This window comes from Pteropus alecto, unplaced genomic scaffold, assembly GCF_000325575.1.
Source record: "Pteropus alecto unplaced genomic scaffold, ASM32557v1 scaffold287, whole genome shotgun sequence".
In the NCBI taxonomy this organism is placed as follows: Eukaryota; Metazoa; Chordata; class Mammalia; order Chiroptera; family Pteropodidae; genus Pteropus; species Pteropus alecto.
The window spans coordinates 1798627-1818661 of NW_006439718.1; the positions used below are offsets into that span (position 1 = coordinate 1798627).

At 39.1% G+C, this 20035-nt stretch overlaps 1 protein-coding gene across 7 annotated transcripts in view; it reads right to left on the minus strand.

Annotated features, from left to right (window-relative positions):
• The window catches only part of ERCC6 (ERCC excision repair 6, chromatin remodeling factor), a 73435-nt gene extending 55013 nt beyond the window's left edge, over positions 1-18422 (minus strand). For 6 of the 7 annotated variants that reach the window (XM_015593264.2, XM_025050317.1, XM_015593263.2 and 3 more), the window contains exons 1-5: positions 18289-18422; positions 13345-13780; positions 10371-10491; positions 8514-8622; positions 3301-4030 (exon numbers count right to left, since the gene is read on the minus strand). In XM_015593264.2, coding sequence (XP_015448750.1) covers positions 3301-4030; positions 8514-8622; positions 10371-10491; positions 13345-13766 — 1382 coding nt within the window. In that variant the 5' untranslated portion in view covers positions 13767-13780; positions 18289-18422. Of the gene's footprint in view, positions 1-3300; positions 4031-5525; positions 7804-8513; positions 8623-10370; positions 10492-13344; positions 13781-18288 lie in introns of those variants that run through there. The other variant, XM_025050318.1, reaches the window with a different exon arrangement.
• Between the last annotated feature and the right edge of the window lie 1613 nt (positions 18423-20035).

Here is a 20035-nt window from a genome sequence, read left to right on the forward strand (position 1 = left end):
CTCTTTCCCAGAACCCAAACAGGGCCTCCGTCTACCCCTGAACAGACTACCACTGCCCAAGATGGGAGCTGGCTGATAAGGCAACGGCTTGTGCCCTCCTTGTCCTGGGGTAGACAGCTTAGAACCAGGCCTCTATAGAACACAGCCACCACACAAATATCTAAGGCAATCCAAATGAGACTCCTGAGGAAATAACGTTTCCAAGCAAAACAAGAATTTTCCTTTCCAATGATGCACCTGACGTTTGGGGCAAATGTGGCAAGTGTTTAACCTGCATCTTAAGGTCCATATCAACATATCTGAACTAGCCAACAGATGAGGCCCTGTACTGGGATGAACCTTCTCCACAAAGTCTTCTCCAAATACCCAGTGTGAATTCATTATTCCCTTCACACTGGCTAGGTCCTATCTGTATCCATGTCCCCTAAAAGACTGCAAGTTCTTTGCTGGGGACTCCAGAAGCCAGTCCTAGAACGGAGACACACATTCACACAGTGAGAGCAAAGACGAAACAATGGCCATTGATATATCTCAACTGGGAAGTGACTCAACATCAGAGGTAGCAAGGACTGCTGACCTTTGATCATCTTGAGGGAAAAGGTGCACATATGGAATGTTTGGTCTTCTAGGCCACTCTGGGCTGTCCTGGCTGTACAAACTGAACAAGATAAGCAACATGTAAGTGCTCATCAGGGACACAAACAGTGGAAGTATGTTATTTCTATTAAGTCTTTACTTGGCTCCTGGAACTCCCAGACCTAAGCTTTCCAAAGCAGCGATATATTTTAAGAGCTAAACCTCTTTCCTAAGAGCCCTAATGGAAACTTTGGTACCACAAAATTAAAATTAAAAAACAATGGATATGTTGTAAGATCTGCATACCACTCACATTTAAGAACTCACAGAATATTTACTTCTAAGAAGTGGCTTACCCATCCTGGTACATTATCAGATATATGAAAATCAGAGAACACCAATGAGGAGAGTCTCTAAATGCAATTTGGTACAGAGAAAGAAGCAGGATAAAAATGTGGGAAAGGCAAAATACATGGGCAATTTAAGAAACGGTTAAAACTTCAAAGACTAATCTGAGGTCTTGGGCTAAATCAGAAAGTAGGATCATAAGTGCTATTATCCAGTTCCAGAAAAGGTTAAGCTGTAGAGACTTGGTAGGAAATTCCCAGTGAGCATCAGCTAAAAATAAAGATACCTAGTTAGGACTAACCTAGAGCTAATGAAAGATCTATGGCTCTCAAGTTGAGAGAATAAGGGGCTAAGATGTCTAAGAGTCACTCACTTTCACTTCTATGAGTTTAGAAGAGCATTATTATTAACAGCTTTAACTAACACATATTTAAGTTCAAAAAAGATGCCTAGCCTGGGTACATATTCCTAAATGCTAACCATCAGGAAAAACTCATTTTCTATGTTGTAAACTGTATGGGGCTTTATTCTGATCATCTATCATCAAACCATTGCTAAGAAATCCTTAAGTCTTCTGCAACGTCTACAAGGATCAGCAACAAGAAATAATAAAATATAGAGTGACTGGCAGTTCTAAAAAGTTCTTAATACGTTTCTCAATTCTGAGCATTTTCTTTTCTTTAAACATCCCCCAATCCAAAGAGTACCACAGATGTAGTATAAGCATTTCAATATGGATATGTGCAGTTTAATAGCCTTAATAACTGTAGCTATAAAATTTTAAGAGCTATAGTATTTTGTTGGCAATTAGAGTTATTGATATTTTTGAAATTCATTAGAGATTTAACTATAACTTTAGAAAAAATTGACTTATGATATGGCTTTGGAAATAATAGTTTTACAATGGTAACATTATTAAGAAAAACTTAGAATTTAAACTATACCCATATTTAAAATTCAATCAAAATAAATTGCTCTTGATCAAAATTCTGATATATTTAAAATATACTTAATATTGACCCAATTTAATGGGAAGAATATATTGCTCCATTTATAATCAATACGTTCAACTTAACACTTTTATTAATTCTCTGCAGTGTTTAAGATAAAGACTGACACTGCTCACTGTTCAAAAGAGTATTGAGCAATATCCCTCAAAAATTTCAGATGTGCAAAATAACTTTAAAGCTGCAATGAGAAGTGACAAATTTAAACCTCTTCAACTATGTATCACTATGTAAGGTACTACTACAATGTGAGTGTAACAGCTCTAGACAACTGGATTTAGGTCACAGGTCCTCAAATTATTCCTGAAAAGAACTATGCTGCATCTCCTTTAAAGGGTTATGGAATGTATATGGCAGTCTGGATGTAAGTGATCAGCAGTTCTCAATAACAAGAAAATAACATCAGGTCAATCTTCCTTCATGAAAGCCAGTGGAAAGCTACAAGAAATACAATAAACTAGGTCTCTCTACATTGAGAAACAAGAAAAACCTGTTGAGGACTGGGAAAAAGCCGTCCTGGGAGAAAATATTTAAAAAGTAATCTGTTAAATGGATTCCTTTATTCCTGTAAGCTTCTTAGCACTCTTAGTAAGCTGAAGTGTGAGACTGGAGACACAGCAATGGAGAAACCTGCAGCATACACTGTTTTTGGCTCACAGAAAATGTGTGGCAACATGCAATACTGACTACGAGCAAACGCATTCACCTTCCCTTTTTTCTTCTAGCTTACTTGCATCATATACTGACAAAGTCATGGAAATAAAAGACAAAGTAAGTCGCTAGCATAAAAAAATGACTGAACAAGAAAGGTATGCTGTGTATACAAAGTACATTTCTGGTACAACGCGGTTTATAATTCTGTAGATAACTACTATTTCAAGACAAGGAGGGAGGAATTAAGAAAGCAAGCTTATTCTTTGGTATGTTAAAGCTTAAATTTCAGCTCTTATTTGAAGGAAAGTCCTCTAAAATTACTTTCCTTCCTCAAAAGAAAAAAAACAAACCACCAAATATACACTATGTAAGCCAACCTTTTCCTTCTCCTGATTCTGTCGCAAGGCAACCACTCGGTAAAAGGCACACAGCTCCTGCTTCAGGTTTCTGCATTGTCTCTTGCCCCAGCCCTTCCCCTAGGCTTTTCTTCTTAGACTTGCCTCCAAACTGGAGTGAAGACCCAGAAGTAGAAGCATTTGGGGTGAGCTCCACAGAATACTCAGGGCTCTGCTGGTTCTAGCAGGCTAAGGCTGCAGGAAGTCCAACCTTTGGATAAACAGGGGTCTAATATATTAAGCTGGATCTAGAACTCTTATTCATAAACCTACAGCCTAAAATAAAGCAAGCAATCTGTTTATAATCTCTGCAGACTGACCTTAACCGTTGCTTATAATAATCTTCATCTCCATCGTCTCGGCATCTCACTACTTTCCGACTTCCTCGTCCTCTTCCTCCTGTGATGGTTTCATCTTCTTCCCCAGAACTTGAAAAAAAGTCGTCATCCACCTCTTGTGCTATGCCTTTCTTCTGCCATTTACAGTGCTTGAGCACAGATCCTAGTTCAGACTCAGTGCCTTCTCCTGACAGATCAGCCCCTGCTGCCTCCTCCTGCTCCTCCTCCCCTGTGGGTATGTACTCAGACTCTTCACCCTCAGAGTCTCCTTCTGCCATTGGCTTCACATTAGACTCCAAGGGTTTCTTTCCCATCGGCAGTCTCAATTTCCCCTGGAACTGAAGAGCTCTCTTCTGGAGTTTCTTGACGTGTTTTTTCAAGCGCTTGTCTGTTTTTGAGAGAACTTTGCTTCTCCTATTTGGTTTCTTTTCATTGAGTGTTGGGCTCAGCTTAGAATTGACCAAGGCTGGAGTTTTTCTAGCTGCCCTTTTATTACAAGCTTGCTTCTTCCTTTCAAAAGATAGTTTTTCTTGATCTGCCAAATACTTTTCAAAGCCTGATGCTTCGTTGAGCATTAGTTTTCTAGGCTTTTTCTCCTGTTTCTGAGGAATCTGGGTGCCAAAAGGTGTCATCTGGCCAGTGCGAATGAGCTCTTCCCAAGCAGTCTCCTGAACAGGCATGAGCATGCTGCCAAGACAGGACGGCCCTGCTTCTGAAAGAGGGACGACAATGCATTGGGCACTAGCATAAAACTTTCCAGGAGTACAACAGATGTATTCACTTGTTCAATAGTAGATACTTACAAATAAGTCATATTAAAAAAATATTGTACTAAAGCATATTATCTATAAAGATTAAAGTAAACTTTATTATAACATTCATCATGCCACCTTTAATATACCCCTGTTCACAAAGGTGATTTCTCAATAACTTTTCCCAAGATATGGCATTATAAATATACTCTCTGTGCATCCAAAGACAGACCTAATCATATGTAACATACAAACAGACAGATAAATTTAGCTGTTTCCTCGTCAATTCAAGAGTAACCTGGGAGGAAGCAATCTTCCAAGTTTCCATGTCATTGCTAATACCAGCATTTAGGTGGGCTTAAATCGAGACACAGTAAAAACAGAAAAGAGACAGCTAAAGAATCAGCATGCCCCTAATAAGTAAAATATAAATGTTAAATCTCCACTGTTTAATATAATAGTTACCATGTGGCTATTTAAATCTAAGTTGAAAATTCAGTTCCTGAGTTACACCTGCCATATATCAAGTGCTCAGTAGCCATGTGGGGCTAATGGTTACCATAATGGACAACACAGACAGACAACATCCCCATCATTGCAAAAAGGTCTTTTGGACAGAACAATGTTAGGTGTGTGAAGTTAACCAGCTAAAGAGATGTACTAAAATTGGAAGTTATGGCATAATAATATAAAGTTACCCATGAATCACCCCTCTTTTATTAACTGAAATTAATTTCTGGCAAGATTACTTTACTGGTACATTGCCAAAATACCAAAAGAAGTAAGGCTTAACAGGAAGGAATCCATATTCTAAAATCTACATTTCTTCTAGGCCAATACTACCAGCCAATTTCTCATTAAACTTGCAATGAAAAATAATTTCATCAGAAAGTACACAAATCCTAAATATACACCTCAAAGAATTTTCAGAAAAAAACACATCCATACACCAGCATCTAGATCAAGAATCAGAAATTACTAGCACCTCAGATGTGCCCTTCTTGGTGCCACCAAGCCTACATCCCACTGCAAGATAACTTATTAACAGTATAAACAAGTTATACTTGACTTTGAACTTTATTAAATGGAAATGTTCATATTCTTATGTCTGGCTTCTTCTGCTCAACCTTATGTTTATAAGAATCACACTTACTGAATATAGTTACAGTTTTGATTCTCATTGCTATCATATTCTATTACATAACTATCCTACAGTCTTTCATCCAATCCACAGGTAATGGACATTTGGGTAGCTTCCAGGTTTTGGCTACTAGAAATAATGTTGCTATGAATATTCTAGTATACATTGTTTGATAATATATGCATATAATTCTTTGGATATGTTAAGCTTTAGTAGACATGCCAGACAGTTTTCCAAAATGGTCCTATCAACTTTAAGTTCCACCAACAATGTTTGAGTTTCAATTAGTCCACATTCTTGCCATTCCATTTTACCTATTCTGGTAGGCATGTAGCATTACTACTGCATGGTGAAATTTGTATTTCCCTGATGACTGATGAACTATGGTAACTTTTCATGGATTTATTGATCTTTTGGATAGCCTCTTTTGAAGAAAATGTTCAAGTCTTTTGCCCATTTTTCTCATAGGATATCTGCCTAAAAAAAAAAAGAGACACTTCTAAGAGTTCTTTAGATATTCTGGGTTCAAGTCCTTTGATTGATACTTGTATTGGAAATGTCTTCCCCATCTCTGCAGCTTGCCTTTCACTCTCTCAATGTTATCTTTTGATAGACAAAATTTCTTAGTTGTAATAGAGTTCATTTATCAGAACTTTTCCTTTACAGTGAGCATTTTTGTGTCTCATTAAGTCTTTGCCCAAAATCATGAAAATGTTTTCCTGTTAAAAGTTTTGTAAAAGTTTTGTTTTAACACTCACATTCAGATCTACAATCCATTTGGCATTTATTTTTGTACATGGTATAATGGGCCAAGGTTCATTTTATCTTTATGGGGATTAACCCAGCACACTTATTAAAAAGATGTTTCTTCTCCACAGCACTGCACTGCCACATCTGTCATAAATCAAGTGACCATATATAGATGGGTCTGTTTGCTAGACCCTCTATTCTGTTCCACTGGTCAATCCATCACTGTGCCATTACTCAGTGACTTAATTACTATAGCTTGATAATTGGTCTGGATACTTCGTTCTTTAAGATTGCCTTATCTATTCTTGGCCCAATGCATTTTTATATAAATTTTAGAGTAAGTCTGTTTAATGCCTCCTACACTTCTCACTCCACACCTTCTCCCTCAAAAACCCCCCTAAAATTTATACTGAAGTGCACTGAAACTGCAAATGGATAGAACTGATATCATTGTAATATCGTATCTCCTGATCCATTACCATGGTGTGTTTTTTCCCATTTATTTAAGTCTTCTTTAATTTTTAAATAACATTTTCTAGTTTTTAATATAGAAAACACTGTAGGAAACATTTTTTGCTAAGATTTACTTCTAGGTATTTGATTGTAAGTGGTATCTTTATTAAATTTTTTGTTTTTGCTGGTATATAGAAATATGACTGATTTTTATATATTGGACTTATTTATATTCAGAGATATTGCCAAATTCACATATTAATTCCAACAGATTATCCATTGATTCTTTTGGCTTTTCTACATAAACAACCATGTATTCTGTGAATATTAATGGTTTTATTTCTTCATTTCAATTGTTATGCTTTTTATTTTTCTTCCATTACTACATTGTCCAGTACAATGTTTAACAGAAAAGGAGATGAGCATGTCACTTCATCCCAGAGCAGAGGAGCAAAGCCAAGTGTTGCGAAGTGTACCCCACCTACTTCCAGGAAAGGATTTTTTATCAGATAATCCTCACAACAATCTCTGAAATGGATCACTATGTGGAGAACAGGGGAAAAGAAACCTCAGGGGAGTACATGAGTAGAGAAATGAAGGTCTATCATACTTATGCCTACATCACGAGTTCAAAACAAATATGGAACGGCTAAGAAATGCACCAAGGTGTACACTTTGGCAATGCAGAGCTGGTGTGCACAAAGCCTGGACTCCTAGACACTCTGTTCCACTACCTCTCCAAATAGGGCACAGGGCACCAGAGATCCAGAAGGGCAAAGGAGGGAGGAAAATAGAGAGACCATGAGTCTGAAGTGCTGGCTGACGCCTCCAATGGAGAAATATAACAGGAACTAGGAGAACAGAAAAAGGTCTACAGATTTGTAAGATACTAGAACCCAGGTGCCCCCAAAAGCTACGAGGAGTGGATGAGATTATTTGGGGAAGAGATACAAAAAAAAGGGATCAGCAAGAAATCCTCAGAACAATCAACATTTAAAATAAAGCCATAAAACCCTGTCAAAAATAACTAAACAGAAATGGTCAGAAGGCCAAAAGGAAAATCAGGAGAGAAAAGGCTCCTGGAAGGCACAGAAATATCAGTTGCTGATATTTCAGTTGCTGATATTTCACAGGCCAAGTGGAGTAAGAGTAAAAAGAGGCTTTTGGATTTGGGGAAGTAACTATTAATCTTGGGCAAAGTTTTACCAAAGAAGCAGTAGGAGGTGAAAGTTATCAGCTAGTTTAGGCAGCCCAACATGAACAAATATCTGTTACCAGTGAGAAATATGTACCTCAGTAGCAGAAAGCACTGGCCATACGTCCAACAAATTCTGAAAGACTGAACTTTAAAAGCACATCTATTATTTTTTTCTATTGCTCAATTAATTCTTCATAATTCTCTTGTCTTATTGAATAAATTTCTGGAGCTAGTAGAAAATATTTGCTTGAAGAGCTTAAATGCTAAGAAGCCTTAATCTATCTTTCAAGTAATAAACAACTAAACAGCTACCAACAATTTCTAAACATACATATACATACATAGTGTAGAGATATTTTATTTCAGAGCTTATGCATTTTCCCAAAAGGTCTTCCAAAAGATGCCCATCCAAGGAGGTGATACCAACAAAATCATGGTCATGGTATAACCGGAATGAAAGTGTCTTTTCTTAAACAAAAAATTGATACTTGGAAAGTCTGCCTAATGTCTCAAAAAGATATGTGAAAGCAATTCTATGAATGCTGACTGATGATGCTGAGCTTACAAAATGTAATTCAAGCAAGATGTTGTCTTTAAGAAATTAACCATATAAGAATGTTAAAATTTCTAATTTATTAAACATAATAATAAATGTGCACTAGCTGCCAATAGTAGACTGAGTTAAAAATTTGCTTTCATTCTCTAAAAACCCCATGTGACTTAAAAAGAGATTTGATTCTACAAGTGTAGAGAATAAAATTTTCCTAAATCAGTATAACACTAAGGCAAAAAAATATATTTTTCTCAAAACTCACGCCAGGACTGAAGAGACACCCTCCACTGACTACAGGCATCAGGCATCAATTCAAGAACACAGAGACACTGTTCCCACTATCCTCACCTGCATCCTCCTCCAGACTGGCATGATCTATTTCAACTTTTATCTCCACTCCTCCAAGAATGGCCTGGAGACGTTTTTGTTTTGCTGTGATCTTCTTTAGCTGTTGTTCCTTAAATGGTAAATATTAAACACAGAAAACAGCAATGAAGTGATTTATTGTTAAATACAAAAGACAACATTACAAAATTTAAAAACTTTAATCAAGAGCAAAATAAAACAGAAATTCCATATATTACTGTTACTACAGAGAACCTTGTATGAGCAACTGCCACTTTTCGAGAAGGAAGTAGGCCTCAAAGCATTTCCATCAGGCTGTCCCTGCCCGCTCTCCTGACTGGGCAGCACACAGTTTTCTATGTGCCAAGCGCTGATGTTCACGTGTACCGACTCTGCTGATTTGGGAGGTGGAGCTGCTCTATTTGGTTCCCCCATTAAAAACTAGGTAAATCACTATACTTCGGTGTTTCTGACCTTAGCGGCCAATGGGCTATAAAAGGTTAATAGGCTGTAGGGATAAGAAACAGAAACGCAAATGTTCAAAGGTTGAAAAAGTCAGTCCCCTTTGATAATCTACCATATTTTTGATTGTCCTTTATAGTATTCTACCCAATCACAAAATTTATGTAAAACAAAAATATCTTCTGACATATCCTTTTACCCAACTCATCCGAGACTCTTCATCTTGTCACCCTCTATATCACCAGAGCTCAGATATGGGGCCATCCCCAAATAAGTAGGCCTCTTGATATCTGGTTCCTCCTAAGGTCAAGAATGTTTAAATACCAAATATGAGTGTGGGGCAAGGGGAAATCCTGAATATAAAGACCATGCTATGATTTGTAATTTGTTTTCTCTTGCAATTTTTCTCAGCAAAATCTCATTTAAAACAGCCTTTCTCTCTGAATAGTCTATCTCTAAATATCAAAGAGCTACTCAAGGAAGATAGGAAAATATAATTGAGCTGGCCTATTACCTAAAGCAGCCTGAAGTCTGATCCTCTATTCTCCTTGAAACCCCAGCCTACCAGAAACCCAAAGGCAGAAAAGGTCTCTGCACATTAATTTACATGTTCCCACAAGAGGCCAGATGCTCCCCATCCTCTCTGATTTGGAGACACCAAAGCTGCCTCAAGCCACTGCTAGTTGTGACTTTTAGGCTGCTATTCTGGAGGTAAGTGATAAAAGATGGGGTGGTAAATATAATGGACCAGTGAGTAGAAAGCAAAAGATAGAACTGAATCTATACACACCCCAACTAGTAGAGCTTAAATGAAAGATGCAAGGACTCTAACGGCAATGAAACAATTGCAAGCACAAGGATATCTAGTAGTAAAATGTCAAAACTAGTCATTCCTACCTGCTGCAATGTATTTTCACAAAACGTACATAAATTCTAAAAAGTGTTTCAAACCTCATAAAAACAATGTCATAAGTAACAGATATTCTCTACCCATAAATTCTACAACTCTAAGTGCATATGCAGTGTGGCTAGGTGATGACTATAATACCTAAGGCCAGCCTCTCAGAACAGTGCACATAAGTATGTGAGGGGTGATGGCTGCATCAATAGGAAATAGAATGTAAACAATCAGTGCAAGCAGGAGCTAAGCAGAAAAAAACAGTTCTCATAAGACAAGGAGACTGAGTAGAGACTGGCATAAAAAATACTCTTTAACAGATGTTAAAAGGAAACAGCTGAAAAATTAAACATACAAAAAGGAATTTGAAATTTTCTATTAGAAATATTTGCTTTACATCTTGTAAGTACTTTTCAGAATGCTTCCTAAATATTAAATGAGCCTAAATGATGACTTTTTCAAAAATGCAATACAATACTTAATGTGTTATTTGGAATCACCTTATTATACTTTTGCCGTTTTACAGAATCTAGTTTCCTGTTGATGTCTCTGTTGGTGGCAGCTTGAGGACTAAGTTGTTCAATAATTTTATTGATTTGCCTTAGGGATGTCGTACATGACCTGAAAAATAAGAAAAAGTGTCTATTTTCCACTCTGATAACATTTTTCATAGTATAATTTAAGAGAGAATACTAAAAACATGTTATTTTTACTTATTAGCTAAAAGATAAAAGAAACTAAACCAGAATGCATTTTCTTGTTGGCCACAAATAGAACTTGAAGAGTCGTTATAAGTTTAAGATGACTACTAGTGTTTTCTTTCATCTGGCTTATTTAAATTAGCTCGTTCCCCTTTGTAAGCTGATTCAGTCATTCTACTTTATTCAAGAGACTGTGTTAAAACAATGTGCAATGAATGTGTCCTTTTATATAAAAAAAATGAATACATGACTTTTTTTAAAGACTATTTTTAGAGCAGTTTTAGGTTCACAGCAAAACTGAGAGGAAGGTACAGAGATTTCCCATAAACTCCCTGACTCAAACATACATAGCCACCCCCTATTATCAACAACCTATACATGGCTTTCTAAAGCTCATGGAAGTCTATCAAAGTTTGGAAAAGTACTAAAAATGCTTAAATATTTTCTTATATGTCAGACATCTGTGACAATACTTTTCTTTCACATGACTAGAAAACATATTTGCTAAGGCATTATACTTTGCAGGGCAAAGGAAAAAAAAAATCAATTTATAATACACTACTCCTAAAATAGACACCATAGGTAACTCCCAACTTTCAAGACACAAATTCAATCTTGACATTTGTATAATTTGCTATTTATATCCTTTATGGATTTTAGCATAAAAGATGTTATCAATACAAGTTATTGGTGGTCTAAGCACCATGTGTCAACCATCTACCTAGTGTTAGCCTGCCTTGTGACTGCAGCACTCTGCTCTGTCACGTCCATACCTCCATAAGCAGTGGACACATTTCTAAGGTCAAATGTAAAAGGAGTGTTCATTACAAAGAGATGAGGTACTCACACCTCATGTGCAGCCTTCCCCAGTGGGTAGCCACAGCTCCACATTCCTCCCAGTGGGTAGCCACAGCTCCACATTCCTCCTTCCTCTCCCCTCCCTCACACCCATCTAAGACTGCACCATCCTTCCACCCAGTCCTCCTCTTCCTTTCTTGATCACCTGACACTGTCTGGAACACTGGCCAAGGGAGAAAAGACCAGCAATGGAGAGTGAGCTCAATCCTCCAGCCCTCTTCTAGCCCAGGTCCAGACCCTCCCTCTTCCCCAACAATGTGTTATGTTCAACAGAGCTCAAGTCTGTTTCTCCTCTCAAACAAATGAAATCTCCATGGATCTTCTTCTTCCCTTACAGTGTCAAAAGTAGACAGAAAAAAGGAAAAGCAGGGAGGTATTTCTCATTATTTCAAGAAATACAAATCTGAAGAATTACCAAAAGACTGACACTCGATTTAGAGACAAGAAACTGGAAAGAAACTATAGAGAAAAATGTGAGGGGGTGGATATGTTCTCAGTATCTTGAGTAGGACACATCAGAACGAGAGGAAGGTACAGAGATTTCCCATAAACTCCCTGACTCAAACATACATAGCCACCCCCTATTATCAACAACCTATACATGGCTTTCTAAAGCTCATGGAAGTCTATCAAAGTTTGGAAAAGTACTAAAAATGCTTAAATATTTTCTTATATGTCAGACATCTGTGACAATACTTTTCTTTCACATGACTAGAAAACATATTTGCTAAGGCATTATACTTTGCAGGGCAAAGGAAAAAAAAAATCAATTTATAATACACTACTCCTAAAATAGACACCATAGGTAACTCCCAACTTTCAAGACACAAATTCAATCTTGACATTTGTATAATTTGCTATTTATATCCTTTATGGATTTTAGCATAAAAGATGTTATCAATACAAGTTATTGGTGGTCTAAGCACCATGTGTCAACCATCTACCTAGTGTTAGCCTGCCTTGTGACTGCAGCACTCTGCTCTGTCACGTCCATACCTCCATAAGCAGTGGACACATTTCTAAGGTCAAATGTAAAAGGAGTGTTCATTACAAAGAGATGAGGTACTCACACCTCATGTGCAGCCTTCCCCAGTGGGTAGCCACAGCTCCACATTCCTCCCAGTGGGTAGCCACAGCTCCACATTCCTCCTTCCTCTCCCCTCCCTCACACCCATCTAAGACTGCACCATCCTTCCACCCAGTCCTCCTCTTCCTTTCTTGATCACCTGACACTGTCTGGAACACTGGCCAAGGGAGAAAAGACCAGCAATGGAGAGTGAGCTCAATCCTCCAGCCCTCTTCTAGCCCAGGTCCAGACCCTCCCTCTTCCCCAACAATGTGTTATGTTCAACAGAGCTCAAGTCTGTTTCTCCTCTCAAACAAATGAAATCTCCATGGATCTTCTTCTTCCCTTACAGTGTCAAAAGTAGACAGAAAAAAGGAAAAGCAGGGAGGTATTTCTCATTATTTCAAGAAATACAAATCTGAAGAATTACCAAAAGACTGACACTCGATTTAGAGACAAGAAACTGGAAAGAAACTATAGAGAAAAATGTGAGGGGGTGGATATGTTCTCAGTATCTTGAGTAGGACACATCAGAACTGTAGGTATATCTCTCCTTAAAAGCATTTGTGTATATTCTTGTGAGTCCAGGGTCACTTCTCACTAGAACACTATACATAAACAGGCCACTGTGAGCTAGACTGAGACCCTAACTACTATGTACAATGCTGCTCCAGAGTGAAAGGGTTGAAGTTCAAACACGAGGTCTAGGACTGCCTAATTGCCCCCATCCTCTGAATAAGGAGTTCTATAAATCTCCTAAATTTCTGAAATACTACAGCTATTGCCTGAATTTCTCCATCAAATGTAAACACAAACTCTGCAATCAGAGAGAAGATGGTCCACACTCACGTGAGGTCATCCAGGACTGACCGATATTCCTTCTCTGCATCAGCGAGTTGGGTGGCATGGGTTACCTCATGGATGGCATTGTCCACCTGCTGAAGTACACCTTGCTCCAGCACGTCCTGGTCATAGACATCCACACCCAACCCCTGCAGTTCAAGGGCCTGTGCACTCGGCTCCACCGCCTGGATCTGATGTCTGTTGATGTGCAGCAGGGCAGGCCCCCTCCTCAGAATTTCCGACAGACACCCCTCAGTGGAAGTGTATGGCCCATTAGTAGAGGAACAAGAGGGGAGGCTTTCTTCCATCTCTGCATCACGATCATTTTCTTGCTTTATTGTCATTTCTTCATCATCACTGACATGCTGACTCTGTAAACAGTCTTGCTCCTTAGTTTGACTTGAGTGGGGGATTCTCTCATTTGGCATCCTCTACAGATTATCTAAAAGGAAAAAAATTTTTCCGATAAGTCTTTTAGTTATATAGAATTGACAGTTATTTAGTTTCTTATTTTATAAGCAAACTGATTTCTCAAAAGATCAAGTAATAATCCTCCAATTACATAAATACGAGTTCCCAAGTATTCTTTTTCTTAAAAGCTATATATCTTCTTGAGTTCTAATAATAAATAAGAAAAACTGACATCCCTCCCCCAAAAAAGCAGTTTCATCAAAAAAGGGCATTTTGAGTAGCCAGGTAAGAAAGGTGGCATCCAAAATCCTGAGAGACACCCAGGGTCGTCTCCAAATCAACTTAAGTCATTTGATTGCTGCTTTCCAAGTCAGTATCTTCACTGCATTATGGCACAAATGATATACATTATAGCAGCACGATCAACTGTAACACACAGTTAGATCTAGTGATGTAAGGGGAGAGCTTCTGTAGGAATCTGACACTAGAACTTTAAGGTTGAACATTTACTCCAATAAACACAAACTCTGAACAAGAGATAATCATAGTGCCACTCAAATTATAATCCGAGAAAAATTAAAATATTCTCAAAAATAACTTCATTTCAATGTGTGATATAATTTCTAACCCATCAGGTTGGCAAAAACATAAAGCTGGATAATACCCAGTATAGACCAGGAAGATCCACTCTCACACAATGCTGGTAAGAATATAAATTAGTAAAGCTCTTTTGGAAGGCAATTTAACAATATCTATTAAGATTTAAAAGGCACATGACTAGGTACTTATTCCAGAGAATTACACATGTACAAGCATATTTATTGTAGCATGTTTTTAATAGTTTAATGTAGGCAGTAGGCAGTAAACATATCCACTGGTGCTGATATAAAAGTAAAGTGAAAAAGGCCACATAGTATGAACACACTTATGTTGAAAAAAAATGTATATCTGCATCTGTATGTATAGAATGAATTCAAAGTGATCTGTAGATACACACTAAAACTTCAATAGTTGGGAGGGGGAAGCAGAAAGGGCAGGGAGGAATAAAGAAGAACTTTCACATTTTACTCTAAGTACTCAGAAACTCTTTGAATGAAAATGTATTCACCATATTGTCTATATAACTCTACCTAATAAGTAGATTAAAAAGCAACACAATGACCAAGAGACAGCCTTGCTTTTAAGTTAACTGTCAAAAAAAACTACGGTTTCTTTCAGCACTGAAACTTTATTTCCGTGAAATGACAAGTTCCCCCAATAAGCCCCACTCATTCCTCATTAAATAAAACAATCCCAGCAGCCAAGCCCTGGGATACAGATATGCCAGGATCCTGCCCTGAGTGGCTCACTCTCTAGTGGAGAAGTGTGTCAAGACTACCAAAGTGGGGCATCTGTAGAATAGACATGGACAAGAGACCATGTGGACACAGAAGAAGGGACAATGCACTGGGTCTGGAGTCCAAGAAAGAGGTACAAGCTAAGATTTACACATGGTTCAAGGTTTGATACACAGGAAAGGAAGGTTTGATATGCTGAAAGGAAGTCAGGTTCAGAGATGGTCTTAAATAACAAGTCTGGTCTGAACAACTGAATCACTGGTAAATTCAGTCACAAAAAAATGATTATCTCAGAAAGGAAGCAGATGGGAAGCAGGGAGATAGAGAGCTTTTAAAATCTCTAGTAACATGCCCGGGATGCAATCTAAAGTGCAAATCTGGGCTCAAGAGAAAAAGATGTGGATACATGACCAGGGCAAACAGCTCCTAGGATCACGAGGCTATGACAGGTACCAGAGATCCTTTTAGAAGGTAAGAAGAGGCTAACAATGAAAGGCTAAAAGTAAACAACATTAAGCAAGTTCCTTCATTTTGGGGCCTTCTGATTATTTTCAGGAGAAAAGATTAGCTTAGTGCTCTATCATTAACCAGTCTCCATTTTCAACAGAGACGGCAGGATTCTCGCTCAGTGCCTTAATACCAGCTGAAATTTAACAACTATTTTCATTTTTATTTATATGCATGCAAGTCTTTATTTTTCAGCTAAAAAAGACATTAATTCAACCAAAAATATTGTAGCATAAAGATAAGGTTAAAATAATGATGTTTGAAGACAACTAATAACAGAAAAGAGGGAATGGTTAAAAGTGGAAACTGATGTGGCACGTTTACATAAGGAAACTAGAAAGGGTCCAGTGGATTTGGAAATTAGCAGGTCAATTCGGTTGAGCAATGAAGACAAAAACCAGACTGTAGTGAGTTAAGTGAGTAAATGAGGAAACAGAGGATACAAGCAGGTAGCCCATCCTTTAAAAAGAGCTTGCCTGTGGAAGGGAGACAGCTGGAATGATAAAGTAATAATAGGCTAGGGGAGGAAAATTAGGTCAAGAAAAACTATAATGTAATAGCTGGAGGGGGAGTAGAGAGATAACGTACACAGAATGTTTATAAGAGACAGAAGCAGGAAAAGATCAAGTACAGAAGTAAACAGAAGGCACAACACATCTTTCTCTGACTCCTGCTGTACCTAAATTTGTAGGTACAGAATAGAGAAGCTGAGGTGGACCACAGAGAAAATATCCTATAAGGTAGGAAGTTTGGACATTTCCTGAGTCAAGGGACAAGCTTGAGATGCAGGTTAGAGAAGAACAAGAATCTGAAATAAATGTCCAGTAGAAGAGAAAAGCTGATGGGGAACAACACTGGTGATAGGTGTGGAGGGACTACCTGAGCCCCCGCCCAAACCATATATTGCCAACAATCCCCAAAGAAGTAACATTTCCTCCGTCAGTTATTAACAGTCCCAGGGTAAATGTCACTATTGGGGTTTTTAGAGCAGAAGTAGCAGAAGGACAAAAGGACATGGGGTAAAGATGCTAAGGAGAATAGTTCAAGTTACTGACCTTAGGGCCCAAGCTGGGTAGGAAAAAAAAAGTCAGAAGGGACTAGAAGAGGAAGAGAGGGAGAATGGGAGGGAGGAAGGAAGGATGAAAGGAAGAAAGACATCAAGAAGCCACTTAGAGAGAGAGAGAGAGAGAGGGAGAGAGAGAGAGAGAGAGACTGTGGACCAAAGGCACATTTCCTGGAGAGTTGAAAACTAGGAAGTTCTCATCAGAAGGTAAAGATTTTCGAAAGTGAAATAAATCATCCATTCAACAAATACTTATTGAGAGTCAATTACACCAGACAATGTACTAGATTAACTAGTTTCTGCCCCATAGAGCTTAGAGTCTCTAAGGGAAGACACTTACTTTAAGAATTATATATATATGTATTTATGTATACATATGTATATATAAACTATACGTATGTGTGTGTATATATATTTACATATACACACACACACACAAATGTAATTGTGGTAACTGCTGTATGAAGAAAGTACAGGGTGTTTTATGACAAAATAATAGGCACCTAATTGACACTGAGGAAGTAGATGTGAGGTCAGGGAGGCCTCACTGATAAAGTAACCAAAGAATGAATAGGAGTTAATCAGGCCAAAAGTGTAGTGAACATTTTGTAAATAAACAGTTATGTATAATTTCTAAGGCTGTTAAGAGCTGGTGCATTTGGGAAAATGGAAGAAGGCTGAAGCACAGTGATTATTTATTTTACATAAATAACTAAATTAAAGAAACTGTTAAGGACTCCGCTCATTGCGTAAATCTCAAAGAATATCTTCTGATGCTCTGCAAGGCTTACATCACCTGAAAAAACAGTATCTTCATTGTCCTCTCCTTTAACACTGATGTTTCTGTGGAATGACTTGGTTTGGAGGTATGGCTGCATCCATACATAACTGAGAAGGAAGGGCATAAGCGAAAAGGCGGGACAGAAAAGAACCAGATCACATACGGCCTAGGAAAACAAAGCTAGAATTTCACTCCAAGTGCAATCGAAGGACTCTGAAGAGTTTTAAACATGGAAATATAATGTCATGACCCAATTAATTACTGTATCAATAACGGATTGAAGGAAACAATGCAACAAGGAGACAGGAGACATACAAATGAAAAGTGACAGCAGCTGAGAAGAGGATGTCGGCAGTGATGATGGATGCTACGTGGGAAATCACTGTTACAGCACTTACATGCAGAATTGCTCAATCCTCCTTCACATACTCCTACTTGACTATATCAATGCCCTGAGCGCTTGACTTGTATTTAGCCCAATTCTCTTTCGAATAATTCCGGTGTTTAATCGCGATCAAACAGGGCCCAGGCTTAGCTTGAGCCTGCGCGCGGGGGTCTAACACATAGCCAAGAAGCTGAAGCTTCGTTGGTGGCTGGCCTGGCCCCGGCCGGGCCAGAGGTTAAGATCCCAGCCGCCATAGGTGAGCGCTCGCCGCATCGTCACTTCCGGCCACAGGTGGGCCCGGAAGGAAAGCGCGCGCCAAGCCTGAGGGCTGGCAGCTCGTGAAGACAGGCTCTTTGACAGCGACGGGAGGCCAGGAGCCCAAAGTAGGGCCGCGGCTGCCTGGGGAGCCCGAGCGAGGCCAGGACATCCCCCGCCCCACTTTCAACCCGGCCGCGCAAACACTCACCCCAGAGCCACGCGGCCGCGGATTAGGAAACGTAGACACTGACTCCAAAACCAGCAGCCAAGAACTTCGACTGGGAGCGGCCACAGCGCATGCGTCCTGGGTGGGCCGTCAGCTCCGCCCCCAACAGTGACTCGAAGGGCTGGCGCGGGTGAAGACTACAGCGCACGCGCTGGACTGCCGGATTGGTTTGGAAAGGCCCGCAGCGCCACGTGGTTTGAGCGAAGGATGAAGCCCCGCCTTTCTGCCTCCGAGCGGAATGTAAGATTCTGATCCAAGCTGGGTGGCCTGGGACCCGTGCTTCGCTCCTTATGAAAATGCCTCTTTAGTAAGGATGTTATAAGGATTAAAAGACATGTTTCCAGAAAGAGAAAGAGAGGTATTCGAGTAGGCCGTGCGACTGTAAATGTTTACAATTAACCGCGAACTCCCAAAAAGAAAGTAAGCTGATAGAAGGGAGCTGGCTTGAGCACCGAACATTTCAGTAGCCACAAGCAGGAGGCACTGTGACCTCCCTTGGACACTTGACAGGGCTGTGAGCACGTGAAAAATAGGGAGAGGACTTAGGTCTGTACTCCCCTCCACCTCTCACACACACACAAACACACACACCCTGGGTGAAGGCAGTGTATGTGCATAGTGGGCCTATATGAATATCTTGGTTACATTAGTGAGTCAATCATTTAATATCGGTCCTCAAGTCAAACTGATGAGGAGGATTTTGAACCAGGTGAGAATTTTAGCTTGGAGCATTTAAAAAAAACAAAATGTCCACACATAGGTTCAGAACAAAGGGAGGAAATTGAGATTCTCTTGAGGAAGGCATAGCCCTAATGGGTGGGAACTGTACCAAATGGCAGCTCTCAGCCCAAAGATTCCAGTGCTTGGAGAGGATAGATTTTTCTAGGGGCCACAGCCAGAAAGTCCTCTGGGAGTGACGGAACTGTGGGCAGGATCTCTGGAGCCTGAGTAGGGAAATGCCTTACTCGCTCTGAAGACTGGAAGTGCAGTTGGCAATGCTCAGTAATACCACCATATCTCTCCTGTTAGCAACGCTAATATACATATGCTTCCTGTCATCCCACACAAAAATGTAACTTGTTTTTTTTTAAAGGAATAGATAATACTATTGGTCTTGTGAATAAAATATTGAGAATAGAAAAGCAGTTGGTAAGATATTAGTTTTCAAACTTGAATCTAACAGCAGAATTTCCTCCAGATACATAGTGGTTCCCAACCACTATGTAATAAGTTCACATTAGCAGCAATAACTCAGAATTTGATGATTCCTGTCCCCACTTGAATACACAGGACCCCTCTTTTAGCTCATGCGCTTAGGAATGCCCTTGTAAAAGAGAAATCCCTTGCTCTTTCCATCGTGTGAAGACAGTGAAAAATATGGCCATCCATGAACCAAGAAGTTGCTCTTACCAGACACTGAATCTGCCAGTATTTTTATCTTGGACTTCTCAGCTTCCAGACTGTTTATAAGCCACGTAGTCTATGGTATTTTGTTATCAGCCTAAATGGACTAAGACAGAATATAAGAAATGGTGAGATTTTTAGTAACTTATTTGTAATACTTATTACACACTTAGATTTCTAGATGTCAACCAAGATCTCCCCATTCCTCCCTACATACATTCAGTCCCAAAGTTCCAACGGTTCTGCCTCTATCACTTACACACCTAGCCCATCTTCTCCAATGGTTGCCTTGACTGTTGCACCCACTCTCCTGGCTCCACTCCTT